This window comes from Oncorhynchus clarkii, chromosome 9 (assembly GCF_045791955.1).
Source record: "Oncorhynchus clarkii lewisi isolate Uvic-CL-2024 chromosome 9, UVic_Ocla_1.0, whole genome shotgun sequence".
Lineage (NCBI taxonomy): Eukaryota > Metazoa > Chordata > Actinopteri > Salmoniformes > Salmonidae > Oncorhynchus > Oncorhynchus clarkii.
Window position 1 is genome coordinate 21,262,440 of NC_092155.1, and position 17,001 is coordinate 21,279,440.

The 17,001-nt window shown below is 42.7% G+C and overlaps 2 protein-coding genes across 2 annotated transcripts; one reads left to right on the top strand and one right to left on the bottom strand.

Annotated features, from left to right (window-relative positions):
• The first annotated feature begins 252 nt into the window (after positions 1-252).
• Positions 253-9,170, top strand: LOC139417511 (uncharacterized). Its single transcript, XM_071166774.1, has 9 exons — positions 253-380; positions 577-722; positions 5,508-5,860; positions 6,261-6,326; positions 6,863-6,946; positions 7,217-7,644; positions 7,870-8,073; positions 8,865-8,972; positions 9,078-9,170. The coding sequence occupies exons 1-9, from the start codon at positions 253-255 to the stop codon at positions 9,136-9,138; spliced, it is 1,578 nt and encodes a 525-aa protein (XP_071022875.1). The 3' UTR covers positions 9,139-9,170.
• A 48-nt stretch (positions 9,171-9,218) lies between these two features.
• LOC139416082 (placenta-specific gene 8 protein-like) lies at positions 9,219-16,689 on the bottom strand. Its single transcript, XM_071164343.1, has 4 exons — positions 16,494-16,689; positions 14,113-14,214; positions 11,383-11,534; positions 9,219-10,900 (listed from the first exon to the last, which is right to left on the bottom strand). The coding sequence occupies exons 2-4, from the start codon at positions 14,210-14,212 to the stop codon at positions 10,760-10,762; spliced, it is 393 nt and encodes a 130-aa protein (XP_071020444.1). The 5' UTR covers positions 14,213-14,214; positions 16,494-16,689; the 3' UTR covers positions 9,219-10,759.
• Between the last annotated feature and the right edge of the window lie 312 nt (positions 16,690-17,001).

Sequence of the window (17,001 nt, forward strand, 5' to 3'; positions counted from 1 at the left end):
ATTTTTTGTAATTGTTTTAATCTGACAAAATGTATTTAGGCTACGTGATGTATTGTTGCATAGTTCTATTTTTTGGTGAGCTCACATTTGCATCGAAATTACATTATGACATCACATAGTGAAGTTCTCTGTCTTGTAATTCTAGAATGGCTGGTTACAGTTACATTCAAAGGCCGATCATATAGATGTGTAGATCCGGTTTCCTTTTCCTCTCTATCCTCTGAGTATTTTCGGAGAATTTAGGAAAAGAGAATGTCGGACCAATCCAAATGCACCACCATCTATATGTCTCGGGAGTTGAGACGGGCCAGCGACAAGGCTCTATCGACAGGTGCTCAAGAGATACGCTTTCCAGACCATAAATCACCACCATCTCTTCGGTAAGAATGTTTATTTTATAGCTAGGTCCAATAATATTCGGATAATCTGTGATCTCCATCAAGCGCACTTGTGGTTTATTGATTGGAAGATGACTGATAGCAAATCCGAGATGCCTTTTTTTAATGATTCCTTGCATGTGAAAATGTTTCAATCCCTCTCCCTCTCCCTGTGCTGTCTGTTGTGTGTGTAAATCAGAATTGGTCAAATTCAGTCACACCATTTGAGTTTAGGAATCCGCCGCTCTTTCGCCTCCACGGACCTGCTCACCAATGCGCATCCGCATTCAGCACACAGTGCACTTTCCCTGGACAGCCTGGAGGGGGTGCTATCGCTACACTCAGGTATGGACCAACCACAGCCATTGATTTCTATCTCTCTCTCTCTCTGTCTCTCTCTCTCTCTCTCTCTCTCTCTCTCTCTCTCTCTCTCTCTCTCTCTGTATTTTTATTTTATTACGATGCTACTCGTCCTGGGGTCTCTTTCTCTTCTTTACTTCTTTCTGTGGATGGATGCCCAGTTTCTTACACACACTTCTCCTTTCACCTTAACCCCATGTGTAACTTTATGGGGCACTCCCTTTCTGTCTCGCATCTCTTACAGAAAAAATCTTCAGTCATTTCTCAGTCATTTATATCTCTCTTTCTCTCTCTCTCTCTCTCTCTCTCTCTCTCTCTCTCTCTCTCTCTCTCTCTCTCTCTCTCTCTCTCTCTCTGTCTCTCTCTCTGTCTCTGTCTCTGTCTCACTTTCCCTCCCCCACCTTATCTAAACACTTACTAATTTCATGAGAAAAGAAAGTGAAAGATACAACACACCCAATTGATACAGGAAATATGTGAGGAAAGGGTTTAATCATTTCTAGAAGTGCACTCAAGTTCAAAGCCCTTGAGCATTTGTGTGTTTCAAGTTTCATTAGTCATATGTGCGGGATAATGCTTCTCGATGCAACAACAACAAGAAATAATAAAGGATAAGAATACGAACATAAAGTAAATGACTCAGTAGAATAGAGTAAATATTTTAGCATAAGTATAATAGAGGAAGGCACAATTTATAGTCCAATGTTTACGTGTGTTTTGTGGGAGGGGGGATTGGGGGGCAATTGTTTAAATTGTTCAGTATTTATCAATCTTAATAAGACTCTGGAATTTTTTTAACAAGTTTGTGCTGCTGAGTATGGCCGGTGGGAGGCCTGTAGCAGGGCACTGTCCCCATTTGGACTTTAACAGCTGTAACTGCCAATACCTGCAATCTATAGAAAAATGTGCCACCCCTGAGCGTCTGCTCATGTCGCCTATGTCAACGTAGGGATGGTGCCAGGTTTCCTCCAGACGCGATGCTCGGTATTCAGGCCAAAGAGTTCAATCTTGGTTTCCTCAGACCAGAGAATATTTTTTCTCATTGCATGTGTGATTTCGTCTGGCCACTCTACCATAAAGGCCTAATTGGTGGAGTGCTGCAGAGATGGTTGTTCTTCTGGAAGGTTCTCCCATCTCCACAGAGGAACTCTAGAGCCCTGTCAGAGTGACCATCGAGTTCTTGGTCACCACCCTGACCAAGGCCCCCGATTTCTCAGTTTTGCCGGGCGGCCAGCTCTAGGAAAAGTCTTGGTGGTTTCAAACTTCTTCTATTTAAGAATGATGGAGGCCACTGTGTTCTTAGGAACCTTCAATAATGCAGAAATGTATTGTTACCCATTCCCAGATCTGTGCCTTGACACAATCCTGTCTCGGAGCTCTATGGACAATTCCTTCGACTTCATAGCTTGGTTTTTCCTCTGACATGCACAGTCAAGTGTGGGACCTTATATAGACAGGTGTGTGCCTTTCCAAATCATGTCCAATCAGTGAATTTACCACAGGTGGACTCCAATGAAGTTGTAGAAACATCTCAAGGATGATCAATGGAAAAGGATAGACCTGAGCTCAATTTCGAGTCACATAGCAAAGGGTCTGAATACTTATGTAAATAATTTTTAATAATACATTAACAAAAATGTCAAAACTGTTTTCACTTTGTCATTATGGGGTATTGTGTGTAGATTGCTGAGGAAATTGTTTTATTTAATCCATTTTAGAATAAGGCCGTAATGTCACAAAATGTGGAAAAGGTCAAGGGGTCTGAAAACTTGCCAAAAGCACTGTAAGTGGACATTATAAAGGGCTATATTTTAGGCCAGTTTTTGTGGCAGTTGTAATGCACGTTTTTTTAATAGGCTATTTGTGTTTTTCCAATATGGCCTGTGTGCTGATTGAGTTTGACACCCCTGCTTTAGGGCATTCGTTCTACCATTTATGACATTCTTCTGGTGAGCAATGGTTTATTTAGTCTTCTAGTGCAACATACTGTATAATGACAGAAGATAAGCTGCATGTACAGTGCCTTGCGAAAGTATTCGGCCCCCTTGAACTTTGCGACCTTTTGCCATATTTCAGGCTTCAAACATAAAGATATAAAACTGTATTTTTTTTGTGAAGAATCAACAACAAGTGGGACACAATCATGAAGTGGTACGACATTTATTGAAAATTTCAAACTTTTTTAACAAATCCAAAACTGAAAAATTGGGCGTGCAAAATTATTCAGCCCCTTTACTTTCAGTGCAGCAAACTCTTTCCAGAAGTTCAGTGAGGATCTCTGAATGATCCAATGTTGACCTAAATGACTAATGAGGATAAATACAATCCACCTGTGTGTAATCAAGTCTCCGTATAAATGCACCTGCACTGTGATAGTCTCAGAGGTCCGTTAAAAGCGCAGAGAGCATCATGAAGAACAAGGAACACACCAGGCAGGTCCGAGATACTGTTGTGAAGAAGTTTAAAGCCGGATTTGGATACAAAAAGATTTCCCAAGCTTTAAACATCCCAAGGAGCACTGTGCAAGCGATAATATTGAAATGGAAGGAGTATCAGACCACTGCAAATCTAGCAAGACCTGGCCGTCCCTCTAAACTTTCAGCTCATACAAGGAGAAGACTGATCAGAGATGCAGCCAAGAGGCCCATGATCACTCTGGATGAACTGCAGAGATCTACAGCTGAGGTGGGAGACTCTGTCCATAGGACAACAATCAGTCGTATATTGCACAAATCTGGCCTTTATGGAAGAGTGGCAAGAAGAAAGCCATTTCTTAAAGATATCCATAAAAAGTGTTGGTTAAAGTTTGCCATAAGCCACCTGGGAGACACACCAAACATGTGGAAGAAGGTGCTCTGGTCAGATGAAACCAAAATTGAACTTTTTGGCAACAATGCAATGGCGTAAAAGCAACACAGCTCATCACCTTGAACACACCATCCCCACTGTCAAACATGGTGGTGGCAGCATCATGGTTTGGGCCTGCTTTTCTTCAGCAGGGACAGGGAAGATGGTTAAAATTGATGGGAAGATGGATGGAGCCAAATACAGGACCATTCTGGAAGAAAACCTGATGGAGTCTGCAAAAGACCTGAGACTGGGACGGAGATTTGTCTTCCAACAAGACAATGATCCAAAACATAAAGCAAAATCTACAATGGAATGGTTAAAAAATAAACATATCCAGGTGTTAGAATGGCCAAGTCAAAGTCCAGACCTGAATCCAATCGAGAATCTGTGGAAAGAACTGAAAACTGCTGTTCACAAATGCTCTCCATCCAACCTCACTGAGCTCGAGCTGTTTTGCAAGGAGGAATGGGAAAAAATGTCAGTCTCTCAATGTGCAAAACTGATAGAGACATACCCCAAGCGACTTACAGCTGTAATTGCAGCAAAAGGTGGCGCTACAAAGTATTAACTTAAGGGGGCTGAATAATTTTGCACGCCCAATTTTTCAGTTTTTGATTTGTTAAAAAAGTTTGAAATATCCAATAAATGTCGTTCCACTTCATGATTGTGTCCCACTTGTTGTTGATTCTTCACAAAAAAATACAGTTTTATAACTTTATGTTTGAAGCCTGAAATGTGGCAAAAGGTCGCAAAGTTCAAGGGGGCCGAATACTTTCGCAAGGCACTGTATCTAATTACAGACCAGTTGACTAACAAGTAGCTGACCAAAATATTGGAAATGATATGCAGAAACATGTCTAAATTAGGCAACAACAAAATAGTCCTGCAACCCCGGTCAAAAAAATCATTCCACTGTCTCTGGCTGTAGCCTACAGCTAATTTTCTATATTTTGCGGGTGTTAGAGTCGGGTGCGGGCTTCAGATTTTCACTTTATCACATATAGTCAGGCGGTTGAAGATGGGTTATTAGCAATTGCGGGAGCGGGTGAACAAACCGTTGACCCGCTCACCACTATTTCTCATATTCTTTGGGGAGAACCCTGAGGTCTGTGTGGGAGTGCGCGAATGCATCTGCGCTAAGGTATAGAGAATCAGAGCAGGTGGTCAGTCCAGTTCAAGTGTTCATCAAATGGCTTGTAGCAGAGATGAGCCTGTCGGTATCAGACCTTATTAGGGGTGTGCCGAGTAGTCGGACAAAACCAGTATCATAACGGATATGTGCAATTTTCTGGATACGTTTATGATCAGAGTATTTTTTGAAATTTATCCGTGATAAAAATACAAAATACAAAATTAGGTGCCAGCAAACATCTTTTCATGTCAGTCAGTCATGTGCAAGGTTCCATGTGGTTTAAATCATGGTACCGGGCCGTAATGCAACCAGTCTGGATGTTCTCGATGGTGAAGCGGTAGTATTTGGAGAGGACCCAGGGTGCCATGTCCATTTGTGTCTCTGTGTGTGTGTGTGCAGGCCTAAGTGCATGTGTGTGTGTGCATGCATGCAATTGCCTATAGCCTTGTCATGTTTCCGCTAGTGTTTTCCAGTTCCCCACATGCTGTGTACTACAACTCATCAGGATCAAAGTTGTCCACCATGGTTTACCCTTTAACCCATGGCATCTCAAACCATGACATCATTTTCCCAATATAGTGCACTACTGACCAGAGCCTCTTGTCTTTAAAGTAGTGCACTACTAAAGTAATAGGGTGTCATTTGAGATTTGGACATTATTGGAAGTTTAAATCAAGGTGGACAACTCTAGTCCTGAAGAACCACAGTGTGTGGAGGCTTTTGTTCAAAACCATATTTGGCCCATGAAACATAATAGACTACCTTTCCCCTTTCCCCTTCTCTATCAGACTCTAGAGTGGAGCTCCAGCCTACCAGTGACACCACCCTGAACCCCAGGAGCTCCCACAGCAGCCGGCTTTCCCTGGAGGCCATAGCGCTGCCTGCAGGTGGGGAGGGGAAGTGCAGCGACGGAAAAAAGAGTTTGGGCACGGAGCACGAGGAGAACTGGCAGGACGCCAGGGACGGCGCCAACGAGTTGCACCCTGAGGGTGATGAGGATTCGGGGTCCCTTGAGTCCATCGATGAGGAAGACGAGGAGGAAGGCTTAATGGTGGTAAACCTCAAAGCAAGTAAAGAGAAAAGGAAAAAGAGACATGATGTGGAGGGGACTTCAACTGAGAGCCCATCAAAGTACCTACAGGTCAGGCAGTGTAGAACTGATGTTTGGGGTTGTTTGCTTTAACATATTGGGAGATGGGTGGATGGTACATATTGGTTGAGGATGGAGTGAGAGTTACACAAGTTATTCCCATTCAATGTTATTCAATGAGTCCCTTGTAAAAGTACTTAAAAACTGAAAAGAAAACCCACTATTATCATTAAGGTTGTTTGAATGAGCTATTTTGATGTTGAAGCTATTGTGTTTTTACATTTGCAATGGTTACATCTACCACTCAGGAAGTGTGGTTAAATCCACCACCCAGGAAGTGAAAAACATGTGGCAAGGCTTTGAATACTATTGTATAGATTAGATTCTGCAGCATTATAAGAAACATCTGTCTTGTTTGTTTCTGTATTTTCTTTGGCTTTTGTCCCTGCAGGAATTCCATAGTTTACCCAAGAGGCTAGTGCCCTCTGAGATCACCCACTGTCTGTATGAACTAGAGGTGAGTAACAGACAGAAAGCAACTAAAACGGTGGGCTGGGTTCAAGTAGTATTGGGGTTTCTTTCTGTTTGAAAAGACTGACATTTCAGCTTGTTTGCACAGGTGGGGTTTGTGGACCGGCTGACACCATCGCCAGACAATATAAGTTAACAGACCAATAAAGAGTTTGCCCTCCTCTCTGACAATAATAGTTTGTTTTCAGGTTACATTTCCCACCCATTAGGCTCCTCCAATTAGGTCCCTCACTCAGGCCACTCCCAGACAGTCCTATCTTGAGAAATAGCTTTTTGATAAGAATCTATTTTTGTTTCCTTTTGACCATTTTAATTAAACAATCAATGTAAGGTACTTAATTCTTACCCAGAAAATCTTTGATATTGACATGAATACGGCTGCAGTGAACCTTTAACCGCAACAGATGTGTGTGGAGATGTTTGTTCTCTACTAACTACTCTGTCAGCTCGTAATGCTGGCATCTTGCCAGGTCTTTCCCGGATGCAAATAATAGTTAACTTCCTTCCCTCCCTTTCTCATAGGAGGAGTGCAGGGGAGTGGAGAGAGAGAGCGACAGTGTCAAATGGAAGATGGAGCTAATTCATCGCAGCGTGGTCACAGTCCAGGTGAAAGAAGGAGGTGGAAAAAGGGAGGAGCGAAAGAGAGAGAGAGAAAGAGGGAGACCATGGCAAATGTGAAGAGGGATAAAATGTTCTAGCGTTGATAGCTTTCTCATGACTGCGGAATAAATATGTTGCTAAATATGCCATGCTGAAGACAAATTCCAAATAGATACAGTATATTGTACATGGAATGCTACTTTAACAGAAGTTTTTCTGCTGTAGCTAAATGAATTCATTCTATACTAGATTTTCAGGTTTGTACGTTATTTTCAGGAAACACTGCGGACTCTTCTGAAACGCTTGGTGGAGGCTCAGAGCAACGAAGCCCTGGACCCAACCCCAATACCGACCACCCACCACCTCCTCTCCACCACCCACCACCGCCCCCCTCACTCGCCCTCTCACTCCCTCTTCCACTCCGCCAACCCTCTCTTGCTGGCAGACGCCCCCACCAAGATCCTTTCCACCTCCCAGGTGAACCAGGTGCCCTCCAACCTGTCCCAGTGTACACACCACCACTGCCTGACTCACCGTTCCGTGGCGCGCAGCCCATCCGAGACTTGCCTGACCGAGGCCAATGCCACCCTGACCCAGGGCCACTGCTGCCCCAGGACCACAAGCCCTGGAACCGCCACCCTGACCAGCTGTGCCCAGCGGGGGAAGGAGAGGGCAGCAGCCCTCCATGCCATCACTGACCTGAGGTACTGGCAGTATAGATGCAGGCAGCCAATCAGAAGAATAATAATAATAATACTAATAGATGTATTTTATACAGCGCTTTTCATTACATACAGAATCAAACAGACACAGACACACATTTACATTTCCTTTCACCATATTCAGCAAACCAAAAAAACACAAGTTTCATGAAAAAGATTGATTTACAGTATGTGGCCTTCTCCCCCCTAACCTCTAACCCCCTATAGGATGGACGTAGAGCACCTGCGCGCGGCCTATGAGGAGGGGCGCCAGGAGCACCGGGAGACCCTGGGGGTGCTGAGGGCCTTCCAGAAGGACATGGGTACCCTGGTGTCCCACTGGCAGAGAGACAGACAGGACAGACAGAAGCAGAGTGACGTCGGCACACAGCTGGAGGCTATCAGACAGCAATCCAACAATGTCACTGAGATGTGAGTGTGTGTGTGTGGGGGGGGGGGGGGGGGGGGGGGGGGGGGGCAGAGAGAAAGAAAGGGAGGAATACCTTGTGAGAAAGAGAGTGGAGGAGCGAGCGAAGATCTGGACAGTTGGAAATGTGTTAGAGATGGGGATTGAAGGGGAGGGGGGAGTAAAAAGAGGAGAGTGAGACAACAAATGAGAGCAAAGGGAAGGAAATCAAGGGAACGGTATGGTTAAAAGCTGAGGCCTCGGAGGAAGAAAGAGAAGTCAGCAGACATTTTGAGACGAGTCTGTTCTTATTTGCCCCTTTCGATTATTATCATCATCTCTGAACCATCGCAGAGGACTGGTAACTAAAAGAAAACAACCACATTTCCTCAAGTCTTATCATTATTTTATTAGTGTTTCTTTATGCAACCAAATGAAATGGTGGTCGCTGAATATGATGCTGATAACAAAAGGCTTGTTTGGTGAAAAATTTGGCTAAAATCAAATCACATTTATTCGTCACAATCACAGTTTATAGCATGTATAAAATGTGCAGTGAAATGCTTACGTGTTAGCGCCCTCAACAAAGAAGTACATTAATCAATTATCAATAATAACAATGAAGTCAACAATAACAAGTAATAGTAGGAGTAATAGCGAGTAGCAGAAGTGGGCTCTGGGGTGAGGTGTTAGTAAGAGCGTGTGTGTGTGTGTGTGTGTGTGTGTGTGTGTGTGTGTGTGTGTGTGTGTGTGTGTGTGTGTGTGTGTGTGTGTGTGTGTGTGTGTGTGTGTGTGTGTGTGTGTGTGTGTGTGTCAGGACTCGGCAGGCAGTTGCTGTGTTCGGTAAAGTGGGGCTTCAATTGGAGGGGCTGGGAGCAGTAGGAACTCTGGTCCGCTCTGCCTCTACCAAGCTGACACCCAACAGGTAGGAGTGAGTGTGTGTCTGTGTGTGTTACCTATTGGTACGACTGTTGCATGCACCATTTTCTGTGATCTGATACTAAATGCTTGTGTGTGTGTGTGTGTGTAGCTCTCTACTGTGCCAGTGCTGCACTTCCAAGACAATGGATGGAGAGAGCAAAGAAGACTGAGAGCAAACATATAGTATTGTCTTGATTGAAACCGTTGAAATAAAACGTTTATCTGGAAATCTTATCTTCTTTCTGTTTTTTCCTTTTTCCTTTTTTTAACATTCTCACTGAGTTCAACTTAACTGCACATTAACTTGTGTTAATCTTTAACTTTTTCAAAAAGGGAAACAGGTAAGTCATTCACTATATGCTGCTTTGTGATACAGTACACATAGGCCTCTTTGGAGTTCAGTCACAGATAAATGTCATAAATGTACTGAACATCTTGTGGGACACTGTTGACGGTAACACACACATGCACACCCACATGCGCGCACACACAGACGAAGGCACACATAAAAGGATCACCAATACTCTTTTGAACAACTTTGTAAAGGTAAGACGTGTAAATGCTTTATTTAAAAACACTTATTGAACAAGCAGGTGAAATCAAGGACAAAGCAACAGAGGAAACAGTGTTCCGCTGTAGCTCAGTTGGTAGAGGATGGCGCTACCAGGGTAACGGGTTCGTTTCCCGGGACCACTGGTACGTTATATTTATGCACGCATGTCTGCTAAATGGCATACACTATCATTTATATATAACATTCAATTTTAAATGCTGTTGCCGTTTGAATCATGGTTCAAGCATTTTACATTTACAACAGTACATTTAGTCATTTAACACTTATCTAAAGTACTCATCTTTTGGTAGCGAGGTAAGACAACCAAATAGTCATAATAGACCAAACTTTTTCTCAGTAGAGCAACTATCAGCAAAGTCAGGGATAGTAATAAAAGACAAGTGAAAGTGTGCAAGAAAGGCAAGTAGCCTGCATGTTAAACTGTAAAAGAAATGTTTAAAGGTCCAATGCAGCCATTTTTATCTCAACATCAAATCATTTCTGGGTAACAATTAAGTACCTTACTGTGATTGTTTTCAATTCAAATGGTAAAAAGGTACAAAAATAGATTCTTAGCAAAGAGCAATTTCTCAGGCAATGATTTTGTTAGGACTGTCTGGGTGTGGTTTAAGTGAGGAGGGGAAAACTGACAATTTGCTGTTATTGGCAGAGAGGTTTGGAACTCTCTTTCTCATTGGTCTACTAACTCATTTACAGCCTGGTGATGTCAACATGGAAGGCCAAAACTCCCTCCTACCAAAACAGGGGGACATTTCAGGCAGTCTTTTTACACAGCTCTTACACTAAAAGGGCATTATCATAATTTTCACAATTTCACAGTATTATTCCAACCTCATAGTGTGGAAATATATATAAAACACAGACAAATCACGTTTTTGACTGGACTGGACCTTTAAAGCCTGAGATTAACATTCAATGGTTACTATGAGATGAGTAAATGGTATAAAATGTCTCTCCTACAGACACATCTGAAGTATTCAGTACATTCAACATATCTTTGCTATAAACTGGAATGGTATTCTATTTCGATATGGCCATCACTATTTGGCTATGCTAGAAATTATGAAATTGTGTAATTTTTCAACCACAAACCCAAACTGTAAGCCCGATCCTTAACCTTTACACAATATAAGGAACAAAAAGTTAGTAAAGCACTTGCTCAGCAGTTAAGACCCTTCTAGACTTTGCCATCTAGTCCCTACCCTCATTTTGGGGTCCTAAGCCATGCGAACCTGTTGGGTGACCACGTGAACCTGTTGGGGGCCTGATGTGGTCTGAGTCTTAACCTCACGAGCCATCTGGCACCAGGTACAGACGTAGCAGCAACACACCAATGCGACGTCTCCACACGTCGAACCCTGAGAGGGGGAAGAGGGAAGGACAGATGGATAGAAAATGAAAGCAGAGGACAAGAACATGTCAACAGGACAGAGTTAAAAGGGGATGAGGACAGAGGTGGAGAGAAGAATAGCAGGTGTAGCACAAGTTAAGGGGAGAAGGAGAGAGAAAAGGTTGAGTTTAACTCCATATTCAGTGTTATATTTAAAGGGTAATCAAGGCAATAACAACACTAAGAACAACAGCATTGAGGGGTGGGTTTAAAGGGGTGGTGGGGGGGGGGGGGGGGGGAAGTGCACCAACTTTATTTTTTCACACCTCAAACATCTGGTAGTTTCCAAAACCATATCCCCTCAGATGGGAAAGTAAGAAACACTGTGGATGGCAACGGATGTGGGTGCTGTGGAAACCACCACCCACCTACCCCCTCCCTTTTTCCACTCTCACCGCACCCTCCCTGCTCTCCCCCATCGGCACCCCCACCCTCTCGCAGGGCTCTTACCTGGATGCCGTAGCGTTCTCTCATGGAGGAGCGCATGCAGCAGGAGACAGCCATAAAGGCACATGGGTCCAGGAGGGGCATGCAGAGACACCAGCCGAAGTGGGAGGCCGTCTGACACTGAAAACAGGGGAAGCACCACAAGGCACAGCAACCTGGGAGACACACACACACAATTGAAGGTCAACGTACAGTCATGACCAAAAGTTTTGAGAATGACACAAATATTAACTTCCACAAAGTTTGCTGATTCAGTGTCTTTAGATATTTTTGTCTAATGTTACTATGGAATACTGAAGTATAATTACAAGCATTTCATAAGTGACAAAGGCTTTTATTGACAATTACATGAAGTTGATGCAAAGAGTCAATATTTGCAGTGTTGCCCTTTCTTTTTCAAGACCTCTGCAATCCGCCTTGACATGCTGTCAATTAACTTCTGGACCACACTGATGGCAGCCCATTCTTGCATAATCAATGCTTGGAGTTTCTCATAATTTGTGGGGTTTTGTTTTTCCACCCGCCTCTTGAGGATTGACCACAAGTTCTCAATGGGATTAAGGTCTGGGGAGTTTCTGGCCATGGACCCAAAATATTGATCTTTTGTTCCCTGAGCCACTTAGTTATCACTTTTGCCTTATGGCAAGGTGCTCCATCATGCTGGAAAATGCATTGTTCGTCACCAAACTGTTCCTGGATGGTTGGGAGAAGTTGCTCTCAGAGGATGTGTTGGTACCATTCTTTATTCATGGCTGTGTTCTTAGACAAAGTTGTGAGTGAGCCCACTACCTTGACTGAGAAGCTACCCCATACATGAATGGTCTCAGGATGCTTTACTGTTGGCATGACACAGGACTGATGGTAGCGCTCACCTTGTCTTCTCCAGACAAGCTGCTTTTTTCCGGATGCCCCAAACAATCGGAAATGGGATTCATCAGAGAAAATGACTTTACCCCAATCCTCAGCAGTCCAATCCCTGTACCTTTTGCAGAATATCAGTCTGTCCCTGATGTTTTTCCTGGAGAGAATTGGCTTATTTGCTGCCCTTCTTGACACCAGGCCACCCCTCAAAAGTCTTCGCCTCACTGTGCGTGCAGATGCACTCACACCTGCCTGCTGCCATTCTTTAGCAAGCTCTGTACTGGTGGTGCCCCGATCCCGCGGCGGAATCAACCATAGGAGACAGTCCTGGCACTTGCTGGACTTTCTTGGGCGCCCTAAACCCTTCTTCACAACAATTGACCTGCTCTCCTTGAAGTTCTTGATGATCTGATAAATGGTTGATTTAGGTGCATTCTTACTGGCAGCAATATCCTTGGCTGTGAAGCCAAGGTTTTGTTGCAAAGCAATGATGATGGCACGTGTTTCCTTGCAGGTAACCATGGTTGACAGAGGAAGAACAATGATTCCAAGCACCACCCTCCTTTTGAAGCTTCCAGTCTGTTATTCGAACTCAATCAACATGGCAGAGTGATCTCCAGCCTTGTACTCCTCAACACTCACACCTGTGTTAACGAGAGATTCACTGACATGAGGTCAGCTGGTCCTTTTGTGGCAAGGCTGAGATGCAGTGGAAATGTTTTTGGGAGGATTCTGTTCATTTGCATGGAAAAGAGGAACTTTGCAATTAATTGCAATTCATCTGATCACTATTCATAACATTCTGGAGTAAAGGCAAATTGCCATCATACAAACTGAGGCAGCAGAACTTGTGAAAAATTATATTTATGTCATTCTCAAAACTTTTGGCCACGACTGTAGTATGTAACACTTGATAGTTCATATACAACATATTAGAATGTCATGAAACAATGTTTGATCATAGAGTGAAAATAGAGGAAAAACTATAAACAAATGTATGTAAATTAACTCATTTTCAACACATATTTCTCCTCTCCCGATCTTTCTTCCTTCTCTCCGTCGATCATTTATCCTAACTTCCTCCCTCTGCCCCTCTCCTTCAGTCTCTAGAGAGCTCTCGAACAACCACAGATCAAATCTTTATTTTTAAGGAAACCGACTAATAAGTATACGATAATGTATGGGCAGGGATGGCATCAAAATAATTCAGCTTTCTCTCCTGTTCACTGTGGATGTTGGTGTAAAATGTCCTGATAAAACCAACCCTATCCCACCCTGTAACGTTTAAGGATCTGATTTTACCAGTTTATTGACATTCCAGTAACACAGCCCCCACTGTGTTACTGGAATGTGACGTCACACATTTGGTTCGAGCTTCCTGTTTTTCATTATCCAGTGAGGTCGTTTCTCCTAGACCCCCCCATCCCATGTAAGATTTGCAAAGGAAATGTAGCTTTAAAACTGCAACATTTTCTCTTAGCCTCAGGACAATACGTGTAGAATAGCATTATAAAACTGCACATGTTTCTCTCTGCACCATGTCAAAATGTGTTTCAAGTGCAGGAAGTTAGCTGATTTCCCTGGGGAGGTCGGTTCCCTGGGGCCGGGGGGTATCAGGTATATGTCTGGTTGTTGGTACAGTATTCTCTCAGTAAATCAAAGTATATGAAGTGCAAGATTCTTCGAACTAGTCTCTAGTCACGACAGACTGATTTTAATTTAAATATATAACAAATATATTCTCTGAAAGAAGAGCCCGAGGAAAGAAATAACCCAAAAATATATATACATTACAAAATAAAAACATAAATCTAGATTTCGTTCTGGGTTTTGAGATGAGCATATTAGGTAAGTGACTCTATGATGACTTACAGGTGCCCATGTCAGAGCAGCAGTCACACAGTCCTGTGCTCCATTCCCCCGACCTCTGGGTGGTTGTTACAGTGGTGATCTGCTGCTGGTGGACAGCCATGGCTACACCACACCCAAGGAGAAAGAAGGAGATAGGGAGAAAGGGAAGGAGGGAGGAAGAGAAGGGATAAAGAAGGGAAGGAAGGGAGGGAGGGAAGGAAGGAAGAAAGGGGGGGAGGAAGAGAAGGAATTACATTTAGTGGGGAGAGAAATGCATCGGTCTGATAAGAGGTTTTAAATCCATGAAAGGAAGTAGTTACACTGAACAAAAATATAAACGCAACACGCAACAATTTCTAAGATTTTACTGAGTTACAGTTCAAATAAGGAAATCAGTCAATTGATATAAATGAATTAGGCCCTAATCTACGGATTTCACGTGACTGGGAATACATATTTGAAAAGGGTAGGGGCGTGGATTAAAAAAACAGTCCGTATCTGGTGTGACCACTATTTGCCTCATGGAACAAGACACATGTCCTTCGCATAGAGTTGATCAGGCTGTTGATTGTGGCCTGTGGAATGTTGCCCCAATTCTCTTCAGAGGCTGTGCGAAGTTACTGAATATTAGCGGGAACTGGAACTCGCTGTCGTACACATCGATACTTGTCTTATGCCTGCCCATAACTCCACCCCCACCCTGGAGCACTCTGTTCACAACGTTGACATCAGCAAACCGCTGGCCCACATGTCGCCATGCACGCGGTCTGCCATCTGCCTGGCACAGTTGAAACTGACGTTCATCCGTGAAGAGCACACTTCACCAGCATGGCAGTGGCAATTGAAGGTGAGCAATTGCATCCTGAAGTTGGTTACAACACCAAACTGCAGTCAGGTCAAGATCCTGGTCAGGACGAAGAGCATGCAGATGAGCTTCCCTGAGACGTTTATGACAGTTTGTGCAGAAATTCTTCAGTTGTGTAAACCCACATTTCCATCAGCTGTCTGGGTGGCTGGTCTCAGACAATCCCGCAGGTGAAGAAGCCGGATGTGGAGGTCCTAGGCTGCCATGGTTACATGTGGTCTGCGGTTGTGGGGCTTTTTGGACATACTTCCAAATTCTCTATAATGACGGCATATGGTAGAGAAATGAACATGAAATTATCTGGAAACAGCTCTGGTGGACATGCCTGCAGTCAGCATGCCAATTTCACGCTCCCTCAAAACTTAAGACAACTGTGGCATTGTGCTGTGTGACATTTTAGAGTAGCCTTTAATTGTCCCCAGTACAAGGTGCACCTGTGTAATGATCATGATGTTTAATCAGCTTCTTGATATGCCACAGCTGTCAGGTGGATGGATTATCTTGGCAAAGGAGAAATGCTCACTAACAGGGATGCAAACTAATTTGTGCACAACATTTTAGAGAAATAAGCATTTTGTGTATATGAAACATTTTGGGGATCTTTTCTTTCAGTTCATTAAACATGGGACCAACACTTTTTCTATTCAGTATACATGTAACATTTCCCCAAAAAGTTTTGTTGTTGCTGCAAACAATGACCTGTGCCTGTATCAAATAATGTTGAAGATTAATATTGAATAATATCAAAGATTCACTTTGAAAATCATCATGATTGCTCTATCTGTAGGATGATTTTCTGATATGACTGCAGTACCAACTTTTCTATGACGTAAAATCATACATTCCCTTCCTTATACTAACACATTTTACAGCCAATACCGTTCAGTCACCTTGCTAGATACGATAACTGACCCACCACATGCACATTACAATTATATGAAATGATAGGCTATGCAAAGTACTCATTGTTTTCTGACAGATATATTAATTGAACCTTACTTTTGATTGATTAAATTATTATAGTTTCGTGAATCTTTAGGATGCCCAGGCCACATCGGGTTACAAGACACTATTTGCAATAGCAAAAGGAAATAATTATATATTGACGTTTACATATACGGTATACATAAATACACACGAAAACGAAAGACTATTGAAAAACAAAACCCTGATATTTCAATTATATAGTGTATCTTGTCGAATCTTCCATGCTTTTGAAATAAGATTTGCAACCATGAAGACTTATTTTCTAATTAACCATTCATGTTTCTCTTCATCACTAATTCAGAGTAGTTCTGGTTTCTTATTAGTGGGGAAAGTATAAACACACCTCATTGGATTAAATCAAATAGCCAAATAAGTCATGTTAGTTTAACATACAAGATCCATTATCGCAATGAACGTCTACAATAGAATATTGAAGAGACTGAAACCAAAAGAGGACGGTTTTAACCGCAATGTGCTATTAGTTGAAGATGGTATGTGTTTTTAGAAATTGGCAACTAGCTTTACAGATACATGTAATTTGTAATCTTACCTTTCTATTCGTATTAACTATAAAGCCTGAGAAGAGAGAAGTTGCAACACAGGGATCAACGGTTGTTCTGTTTCGGGATGTGGCGGCAGGCAGCCTAAAACACCCACAATGGAAGTTGGCCTCGGTGGAGTTTCGTTTTACAGAAATAGAGGTGCGGGCAATGTAACGCCTGGACGGTCCACCACACTTTAGCGATAAACCTTGTTGAGTACAGTTAGTGTGGGTTCAGTGAAATTATGATGAATATCAGGATGATATTACTGATGATTATTACTTTATTACTGTGCTATCTACAAGTAGGTACACTCTAAAAATCTGACATACTCATTACAGAGTATGGGATTGATTGAAGCTCAATTTTAAATTCAAATCTCCCTACCATCATATCTAAGATAGTATGACAACCGGGGCGTGTATTCATTGATGCCAAGGGTAGCTAGAATTCTTTCTTTTTTTTATGTAAAAGTTTTTAGTTTTTATTAACCTTTATTTAAACAGGTGAACAAGC